Genomic DNA, 11,719 nt, shown 5'->3' with positions numbered 1-11,719 from the left:
TCTTCTTCCTTCTGTTAGGGTATTGTTCATATGAATAGTATGCAGGTGCGCGCACACACACACACACACAAAGTAGTAGCCATTGTCGTCGTCGCCGCCACAGAGACACACTTGGCATCCCTCTAGCACCTAGGTGGCATTGCACCACCACCGTGCACCCTGTACCACCACAGTGCGCACAACACCGCTATTGGTGCCCCTAGTGTGAGCTGCACCTCCTAGGTGCGCACCTCATCTCCCAAGTGAGTGCATCACCACTATCGGTGCAAGCGGCACCATTGGTGCTTGCAGCGACTTAGCCAACATAATTTTTAAAACTACAAAATAATAATAATAATAATGATAATAATAATGGCACTCATCCCAGTTACAATATATGCCAAAAAAAAGAGAGAAAGCTTTTGAGTAAACTAGAAGCAACTTAAAAATTGCTCTGATACCAATGTAAGAGTGCACAAGGAAATATCTCATACACAACTTATCGAGTTGCTCCACAAGTCTATCCAGCCTGAACAAATAATCTATCAAACCTCAAACGTCTCATTTTGGTGGTGAAGTAAACTATGTAGAAGAAACAAGAGTAACATTCAATACATCCATAACCTAAATACTTTTTCAAGAGAGAATTAAAATAGAGAGAAATTTTATACCTTTTTATGATGATGTGAGAACCATCTGAGGATGGCTATATAGCATGAATCCTCCTCGTGCATCACTCACGGCTGGCCTTAGAGTACTAGTAGTGGACTTAACAAAGTTTGGCCAAAATTTGACTAGGAAATTTACTTTTACAAATTTAGCTAGCCACTTTTCAACAACATCAATTAACAGACTCAACAAATCTATCACTATTCTATTAAAATATTGGTTTTGATATTTTCATTTATTTTAATTCTAATTATAATTTGAATATTTATTCGTTATTAAAAAATTACATATTAATTCTCTAACGTTCATATTATTCTAACAGATAAATTTACATATTAATCTTCTAATACTCTTTTGTACCCCAATAATTAAAATGCCTAAAAGTTCTATACGAAATGAGTTATTTTTCCAACAATGAGCATTCCATTAGAACTTCCAACTGATCTATGAATAGTAAATAACAAGCCATGACGTGATTTGATGAACAGACCCACCAATGAATGTGGTGTACTGACAAATAGTTTATTCTAATAATTCAATACTAAAAATGAATACATTCAAGTACCAACATCTCTTGCTCATGTGCACACACTTGAGGAGAGGGAATGGCACCCGGGAGAGGGAGTTTTTTATGCCAAAATAATATTTTGGCCAGCAACTAGGACTCAATAGATTTGGCTAGTGAATTTGATGAAAGTTAAAAATATTGTAGTTTTATTGGGTTCACTACAGTCCCGTTTTATGTAATCTAGTTAAACTTTATCTAAATTTTGACTTTGTTAAGTCCATTACTAATAGCAATGGCCAACTGAGTCATGTGTTACATGCTTGAGAATAAAAGTAAAAATTAATGGTCACTTCCAACTAAGCCATGAACATCCTTTAATCCTTATAATAAAGTGGCCGTTGCCATGTTTATTCTCAAGCACGTAACACATGGCCATTGAGTTATACGTTACATGTCATTACGGCATAGTAAGGGTTTGCCCACGTGAGCACCCCTCTATCTTAAATAAGGAGTAGGATCCTTATGCTTGGGTTTGTTCAGGGAAAAAACTTGGCTCGGATGAATAGGCTTATTTATTAGTTCTAGTGAACATGAGCTCGAAATGTTTATTCCACAGATTTTGATCATTTAGTTTTATAGTAATTCTAAACAGAAAAATGATTTGTACAAGTTCTAAATAGACAAATCATGTGCAAGCCTTTATAAAAAAGTAGATCCCATTTTGAAAAAGTGTAAAAAAATACATTCTATTTTAGTGGGAACTACTTTTTCTTACAAAGGATCTACACTTGACTTATCCATCTGGGACTTACTATGCTTTCAACCGGTCAAAACAAGCTCTGCAAACTACAAATTAGCTATTATATATATTTTTTTACTTAATTGTTAAGAAATTATTTTTAAACGAGTTTGTAATTTTTTTTAAATATTTAAAAGAAGTTAAAAAATGCTTGAAAACAAAAACACAAAATAATCAAAGAAAATACATTTTTCACTTATCAGTGCACACTTTGAATTAATAAAAATTGTTATAAAATGTCAACCATTGAGATCCTTATAAGTGTCAAATAGATAAAGACTACATCCAAGTGATACTCAAGTTGCTGAGGTGGAGGGCTTAGTTGGGTCTGTTATGCATTTGTGTATCTATAAAAGGATTGATGTAGTTCATTTTATGAAAAATCAATTGAGAGAATTATGTTGTAAATTGGTGAGGGATAAGGGAAAAACAGAGAGGTAGTACCTGAAAGAGGCATTGAGAGATCAAAGGGAAGCAATGGTCATATCTTGCAGTTCTCAATATATACTATATCATTCATCATGTTCAATGAAATGAAAAGAATTTTAGAAGTTTCTGCTGTGGATATAGATCACTAGAATCGAACTATGTAATTCTTGTGTGTTCTTTACTTTACTTTACTTTACCATTTTGTTCACAAAGTTATTTATTGAATTCTAGACACATTTTGGCAATCAAATTCTGATCTTGGAATTACAAGGAAGTTAGAATTGTAACAAAAATGTTATATATTTTTTCCGAAAGGAAGTTGTTGTGTTTATTTGATATAATTTTATATAATATGTTAAATTTATTATATAATAAAATAATTTTTTTTAATATATTATACCAGATAAAGTTAATTTATAAATTTATTTTTATAATTTTTTTATCTGATTAAAATATTTTTCATTAATAAATGTAGACTATTGAAACTAATTAATTGACTTGATACCCCGTATCTTTTTCTTTTTTCCTTTTGAAATCATTATTGATACCCTGTAGCTAGGCTGCTGCTTTGAGCCTCTGAGCACCACACAACTTGAAACGTTTCTGGAATCTCCGATCTCACATCTATCCTTTTATTAATTACGGATAATTAATCAATAAAAAATTATTTTTCTATATTCGAATATGAAAATAAATTACTAAAAAAAAATCGTAAAAGTACATGTTTCACCGTGGAAGTTTAGGTACCAACACTGTTGAACTTTTGGCGGAACGGGACGACTGTCGGCTGCAGTCCTACTCGATCTTTAGGTACCAACACTGTTTAACTTTATATATATTTTAGGCGAGAAATGATATTTATAATTGTGATTGTGCAAGCGATATACAGTCGTTTTAAAAAAATAAATTAATATGAGATCTATATGAAAAAAAATTAACTTTTTAATTGTAGACTTTATTTTTTTTCAAAGTAATTATGCGATTTTTGTAATTTCATAACTGTATATAATAATGCTCATTTTGAGTACTCGATTGACTACTTTTGCTACAGTAATTTTTTTAGAACGAGATGGATATCATTAGGGAGCATTGGCATTGATTGATGTAGATACAAAAATATCATTTTTAAGCATTGACTTTGTCGCAGAAAATCTCTACGTTAAATTATTTTTAAGTTAAAATAATAATAAAATTATTATTTTTATATATTATATTAAAAATATAATAAAATGATAAAAACTATAATATCTTATAATAGTAAAATGAAGGTGAATGTGAATGTGAATATTTATTGTGTTATTGAGAGAGGGAGAAGAGGAAATGGTTATGAGAGAGAGCGGGAGAAGTGAGAAATAATTAATAAAATAATATTTAAAAAATGAATAGTGGATTTTTAAATTTATATAGATACTGTTCATAATTATGTAAAAATATAGAGATGTATAATCTAATGTAAATGAATTTAAACTCATATTATGTAAATATGACTTTATATATGCAGATGCATAATTCAATTCCACTGCTCGGATCGATTGGTCGGTCGGTAATCGGCATATATATTTTGGAGAAAGATATTCCCATTGAGAGTGGGTATTGAGAAAAACTATCGGATGTTATTTTTTTTAATTTATTTATTTAATGGTTAAAGAAGTATTTCTTAATGAGTTTGCTATTATTTTTAAAAATGTTTAAGAGGTTTAAAAAAACATTTGAAAAAAATAAAATTGCACTATCAGTGGCTTTTATATGCATACTTCATTATAATATAATGAGTTTTGCTATGTGTAAGTAAAATCGCGTACTAATCTGTGTATCAATATTAATTTCTTTATATTTAAAATTTAAATTAGCACTGTTTCTAATAAAATTTATTTTTTGACCAATCACATTAAATTGGTGCACATATTAATGCACGAGTATACTTACAACTAGATTTTTTCTAATAGAATATTGAATTTTACTAAAAGAAAAATGAATATTTATGATAAGTTAATTATTTACGATAAAATTGACTATTTGTAAAGAAAATAAATTCATTTTAATAGAAAATAACTGATAACAAATAAATAATTTTCGAGACAAAATTCAATTATTCGACTATTAGATTCAACCGAATGTCTTCGTTTCAGAATCAATGAAATTCTGGCCTATTGATCTAGTCTTTGTCACGTCCCAGAATTACAGTTAGCCGCTGCTCGAAGATCTGTTCATATTTCACCAGATAATTTCATTCCTCGTATGAACTTCAGTTGGCCGATCGACAATATGGTCCAAAATCAAATCCATGATGCATGTTGCATGGATAAAAAATTAAAATCATACAAATATCCATCGCGTTTTTGTTAAAATAAATTGAAGAAAAAAGAAGATATTACTATAGTTAGTTTTCACAACTATTTTTATCATATCTCATCTAATTATTACAATTTTTTTAAATTTAAAAATAAAAATAATCTTAAAAAAATAAATTCTAATAATATTTTATTTAATTTTTAACTTTTATCTCAACTCATCTCATCCGCGCGAAAACAAATGACACTGCATTTATCACCAATTTAATTAACAAATATAATTTCATCTAGCTTTTGATTTGATACATCAATTTGTACAACATATGTAGTAAAACTTGTAGCGTCTTTAGCATTAGTAAGAAAAGAGAGAGATTTATTAAAAAAAAAAAAAAAAAACTAAATGCATTTATAATCCAATCACATTTTTTTTTTAATTATCCAAATAAACAACTCTATAAGCTAATTAGGGCTACCATCGATACTATTTATTATGGCCATTATTTTTTAGGGAATTTCATGGGGTTTATTATTCATTTATTAAGCGATCCTAGGATCCTTAAATGTAAAAGGCTCGATTACTTTGGATATTTAAGATATCTTAGAATATCTTTAAATTTTAGTGAAATTATTTGAATTAAGATATTGTATTGAATTTTGAGAAATGAGAGAGAAAAATTGAATAAAAATATTATAAAATTAAAATATTATTAAAATATAATTTTCTAATATAATTTTTATTTTAAAATTTAAAAAAATTATATTGAATTTTGCGTTTTGTTTATAAGTTTGGAAAAATTGTATTGAGTTTTGTGTTTAGATAATAATTAGGTAATGATTAGATGAAAAAGTTGAAAAATTGAAATTGAAAAAAATTTTATGTTTAAATGATATTTGAGAATAAAATATTTGAGAATATCTGAGAAATCTCGTAATACCAGTTGTTACACAAACTAACAAGGCCTAAAATGATCTAAAATAGTTTATGTCCGGTGCAAAAGTTTTCACAATTAGGAAAAAGATAGACAAAAAACATGGATCCAATGGTATTTAAAATTTTTTTTGGACAATATGTACATAAGAGATGTTATATATACATAATATGTCTATATTTCTTCTAATTGAAAAAATGTTAAGAGGCAAATGATTACTGTAATTTGAAAATCTTGATCCAAGACGAAGCTGACAATCCATAGAAAAGGCATTTGAATAATAGATGGTGTGGCATTAGGAGCAGTAATTTGGACAGAAATTCTTTCAGATTTCTATAGGATCCTTCAATTATCATGTGCACGTGTTCTTTACCAATCTTTCGGTGACTGTTAAATGATTCACGTACATGAAAGTTAGGTTCAACGTCATTCCTCAACCCTAAGTCAAGGGTTCATTAGAATGACAAAAAAGCCGAGACAAGTAGTAGTACTCGACCTAGAAATAAATTATTTTTTAGAGGTTTTGCATGCATTAAATACCCAAAACATACCCAAACATCTTATATTAGCACGAAATATATATAAGATCAGCTGGCCTAGCTAGCTACCTCTGTCACTTATATATATGATATTCAAAACCAACGGCACCATGGCCATTTTAGCGGTCTCTTCCCACAAAAACAGGTTGCTTTTAAGGCCTAAGAATGGCAGATTTTCATGAATTAAGGTTGATGTAGAAATATTAATTAAGTATAACAACTAAGTCCTACACCATGAACATGAATATATAATATATTACTGCTAGGTGAATGAAGAGGTACATACCATGATTTCAACTAAAACAGAGTGATCTAACTGAGTCAACCGAAACTCAAGTCTTGCCTCCTGTGCCATTTGAAGGTTAGAAGCACCCATGGGTTAGCACCATCTGTTCCATTTGAAAGTTAGGCAATATTAATTATCAACTTGCATGGGGTTGGAAAGGGAGGAATAGGGGGTACCGAAATCAATGGGAAGAATAGTAGTTATAGTGAGTACAAAGAATGAGAATGATACATATTCAAAATTACCTTTCTCCCCCTTAAGATATTTGTGAACAACCCAAAGCATTTTGGCATTTTTTGGACATCATTTACAGATTTTATAGTTTCTGCTCCAATATTAACCCTTGGCAAATTTTGAAGTTTCCACGTTGAGTTGCTCAAGGTCAATGTTTGCTGCATGTGTAATATTTTGTACTTTTCTACAAGAGATATACAAGTGCTATCATTAATCATGCATGCTTTAGAGGTCAATAATGTATTTGAATAAAACTCCTGCAATGAGAGGTTTTGTTTTTAGGTATAGAAAATCATGGGGCAAGTTTTTAAGCAAGTCCAAAAAGAAATTCTCTACTTCATATAAAAGCCACGCGTATGTGGTTCCAATCCATTTGCATCTGGTACTTCTACCTCTGATATCAATCCCATTTCGTTTCTGCTCTCTTGAAGTCCTACAATGGACAACGCACTAGCAGTCACAGGGTTCAGAGCAGTAAGTTTCCTTACATCTTACAGCGCAGGAAGAATGACGAATTCAACAAATCTAATCCAATGTCCTAGGCCTTCTGCCCAAGGACAAACCCTTGCTCTTCATGCCTCTGGCACATCTTCTTCCAGGAGCTTTCCAAGCCACCGAAGAGGTCCATGTTCTAAGTCAAGAAACAGCACCCTCTTTCTTATACAGTGCTCCTCGAAACCAAGCATTGACAGCAACAGTGCAACAAATAAGAATCCTGCCATTGAACTGGATTCAAATTCCAAGTCTCAAAGTTTGGCAACTCCCACGCCAAATCAAGCACTCCCATCTACCTGTTCTAATGGTCTGGTGCTCGACTTGGGCCCAAAAAACTCCTGGGATAGTGCAGAAATCGGCTCACCAGTTGTGAAAAGATTCATTGGAGATAATGAGGATAGGTGGTATATGTGGTATCATGGAAGATCTGACGCTGAGAACACTTCCGATTCTGTTGGGTTAGCAGTTTCAAGCAATGGAATCCATTGGGCAAGAGGAGCAGACCATGTTAGATCGTGTGGGGACGTGGGATCGGTGATGAACTGCAGCCATAATTGGTGGGCTTTTGACACAGAGGGCATCAGGCCTTCTGAGATGGTTATTATGTCCAGCCCAATGTACAGTGCCGTTTACTGGCTTTATTACACAGGATATAGTTCTGAAGAAGTCAAGTTGTCAGGAGACCCAAACATTATTTTACAGAACCCAGAAAGAGTTCACAGTAGAGATGAGAAAGATGATTGCCATAGCATTGGAAAAATTATCAAGTCTCTACCAGGCCTGGCATGCAGCCAAGATGGCAGGCACTGGGCCAGAATCGAAGGGGATGATCATAGTGGAGCCTTGTTTGACGTGGGGTCAGACAAGGAGTGGGATTCATTGTTTATTGCTGCACCACAGGTGGTGGTGCATAGCAACGATGATCTCAGAATGTATTATCATTCATTTGATGCAGAAAAGGGGCAGTTTGCTATTGGACTTGCAAGATCTAGAGATGGGATCAGATGGGTGAAGCTGGGAAAGATCATGGGAGGAGGATCAAGCGGTTCTTTTGATGAACTTGGGGTGAAGAATGCATGCGTGGTGAGAAACCGCAAAGATGGAAACTACTTGATGGCATATGAGGGTGTTTCTGCAAATGGGGAGAGAAGCATTGGGTTGGCAGTCTCTCCAGATGGGCTGAAGAAGTGGGAGAGGTTTCAAGAAGATTCTATTATTAAGCCCTCGGAAAAAGATGGATGGGATAATAAAGGAGTTGGTTCTCCATGTCTCATTCTGATGGAGGACAATGCAGATAAATGGAGATTGTATTATGTAGGTGTTGGGCATGGAGGAAAGACAGGGATTGGAATGGCAGTTTCAGAGGGCAGCAACGTTGGAAATTTCAGGAGACGGGTGGGATCTCATCAATTGTAAGATAAAATGTATAGCATTGGTGTATGTCAATATACCTCAATATGCATTCAATCAAACTATATATTTTCACTCTAGCATTGACATTGGATTATGCAAATGCAAAGTCATAATTTGCATAATATCACATGACTTTGTATTTGGTTATTCCATTCAAAATCAATTCCCACATTAGATTATCCAAATACTATATATATATATAATAATAAATTATTATTATTATTATTATTCTTTGTAATTCTTTTTGTCACATTTTGTATTTCTAATTTTAGCCAACTACTTATATTCTCCATTGTTTGCCTAAAATAAAAGTTTCACAACAAAAGTGTTATGTATGTGTCACGCCACAACAGAATAAATATTCATCAGTGTAGTGAGATTGAAATCAAATGCAACACTTTCAATAGCAGTACAATCTCAGTTTCAACCAACAATAGTTTCAACATTCAGCTTGTATAGAAAAATACAACACCTCCAATAGCAGTACGAACAACAGTTTCAATCTCAATAAAATGGTGAAGAGATACTTTCAACAAGCACCAACAAGAGTTGTATAGCACATTTCTCTTTTTATTTTTAACAAGTTCCATTTAATTCCAGGCCACTGAATTATATCAACCCCGCACTAGTAATAATTACATAATCCAACAACTCTTCAAAATGATTAATAAACAAATCAATGAGAGTCTTTATAGATTTGGCTTCAAATAAACAACAACTAAGAAAAGGGGCACAACAACAGCTTTGGAGAGAAATGAAGATATGGAAACAAAGATCCAAGTCTTTCATTTTAGTTTGTACTCATACAAGCTAAAACATATAGTCTCAACCACAATACTATAAAAAACTTGAGGCAACTTAGTCACTACTCAAATTGTTTCGGTTAACATAAAAGCTTTGCCTTAAAACAGAAGACTCCTTTGAAATTACAAAAAAGGGTTAAACCCACCAAAATCTAGACTTCTACAATTTAGGGCTTAATGTTCACCAGGCAAAGAACCATCAAAGAACAAATCAAATTGTTAGTTTAGGACTGAAAAAAGTTGAATGGCTTTACTTCTGTTACATACTAGGATCAATAATGCTAAGACAACAATCTTTCCAATCACCTAGCCTCTCAAAATTGCATGGGGCTCTAGTGACAATGGGATATAATATACACAACACTTTCAAAAAGGGAGGTGATTTTATGTAAATTTATACATGCTAAATTTAGGGCCAATATCCATCATAGCTTTGTAAATCTAAAATTTGTTAAACGTCACTTCTATGCATCTGGTTGATTTTAGCCACAGCTATTGCTTCCATTCATCTTCTAACTTGACCAAATCATTGATGCAGTTAGGGTTCTATATATTAAAGGAAATCAAAACAAATCCAATGTGTGGTTATGTGCCCACTCTTCAATGTTTTGTTTTGTGTGTGTGTGTGTGTGTGTGTGTGTTTTTTTTTTTTTCAATCAATTCATATCATGATCAGAACCTAACCCCTTTAGACATCCTTAATGAAAGAAGAGACAAATACCAAAAGATCAGGAAATAGACTAGATTTAGCACATTTGACCATGAATGTACTTATTCATTCCACTTCCACCAGGAAATAGACTAGATTTAGCACAGTTGATCATGAAAAACCACAAATCACGACTCAACCAAAAAGCATGAACCACAAACCAAAAATAAAAAATCACTGTCCAATCACTAGTCTATCAAAATCAGGGAATCGAAATGAGTATCAAGAGCCGATTTGTGAGTATCGAGTCATACCCAAATGCCTTGTGAGTTGTAATCCTCAGAATGCAGCTAAAGTTTTGAGATCATCAACGTCAAAAGTTCCCTTTTCCTTTTTACTTGCAGCCATCAAAATTGAACCTTGAGAATCTCTTAAAATAACCCCTGTACCCACTTCCCCTGAATTTTTGAATAAGGATCCATCAAAATTAAGCTTTACATAATCAAGAGGAGGGGCTTTCCAAGATAGCATCTTTTCTTTGCACACCACAATATGCTACTATTTCACATCATTATAACTATCCACATAAGTCAAACAATTATCAACCATATGGAACAGAGAGTAATCAATATTCTAAATGTTTTTTTTTTTATTCCTTTACTTCCAAACTCCCCAAGAAATGCTAAAGAAAGTAGATAGAAGTTGTGGATTTTCCTGCATTAAATCCCTCACAAGATCCACAAATCGATTACACTGTCTAAGAGAAAGTAAAATTTGGGGGCATTGAGCGACCCAAATTGATTCCACACATGAACAACCACACAAAACATAATAACAATCTTCCTTAAAGCTCCCAGAAAATACACTAAATCCAGAAGAAATCACACCCATTTTCACCAAATTTTGCCTTGTAGGAAGACTCTCCTTACACACCCTCTACCCAAAGTTCTTCACCTTGTTTGGAAAATTTAGACTCCAATACTTTCTCCAAAAGGATTTCCACCCAGCAGCACATGAACTTTCAGCTTTGTCTTGTTCAATAAATAAGCTCACCATTATATGATAACCTAACTTAACAGTGTAAGACTGAGTTTTAGTACCTTAACAAACCATACAATCCTCAACATCTCGATATAGTAAGGGAAGTGAAAATATTTGCTCAGCTACAAAATGTGGAAAAACTGAACGGACAATATCACCATTCCAATCATTATCATTTGAAACCAGCAGTTTATCAATTGTGTCACTTGGATTGATTGGCTGATTAAGACTAACAAGATGAGTGGAAGCCATTTATCATTCAAAATGCTAACTCGTGTACCTTTTCCAATACGCCAAATACATCCCCCTAATAGAAGAAGCTTTGCTGCAAAAATACTCCGCCATACATAAGAAGGTTTATGCCGCATATTGGAATGCACAAAATCAACACTAGGGAAATATTTAGTTTTAAAAACCCGATCTAATAAACTTTGAGAATCATGTAATAGACACCACCCTGTTTTAGCAAGTATAGCCAAATTGAAAAGCTTTAAATTTTTTAAGCCCATTCCATCTTGAAATTTTGAAGTGCACATTGTTTCCCAATTTATCCAATGCATCTTACATTCTGAATTACATTGACCTCACCAAAATCCCGACATAATCCTTTAGGTAACAAGAAGCAACTCATGAAATATGAAGGTAAAGGTTGGAC

At 32.8% G+C, this 11,719-nt stretch overlaps 1 protein-coding gene across 1 annotated transcript; it reads left to right on the top strand.

The window, feature by feature from the left end:
* Window positions 1-6,811: 6,811 nt before the first annotated feature.
* Window positions 6,812-8,648, top strand: LOC122312921. Its single transcript, XM_043127595.1, has one exon. It carries the CDS (start codon window positions 7,102-7,104, stop codon window positions 8,572-8,574), a length of 1,473 nt encoding a protein of 490 aa, XP_042983529.1. The 5' UTR covers window positions 6,812-7,101; the 3' UTR covers window positions 8,575-8,648.
* The last annotated feature ends 3,071 nt before the right edge of the window (window positions 8,649-11,719 follow it).

The sequence above is a fragment of the Carya illinoinensis genome, chromosome 6 (assembly GCF_018687715.1).
Source record: "Carya illinoinensis cultivar Pawnee chromosome 6, C.illinoinensisPawnee_v1, whole genome shotgun sequence".
Lineage (NCBI taxonomy): Eukaryota > Viridiplantae > Streptophyta > Magnoliopsida > Fagales > Juglandaceae > Carya > Carya illinoinensis.
Note: the sequence above shows the minus strand (reverse complement) of the source record. Positions and strands in the feature narration are given on the sequence as shown.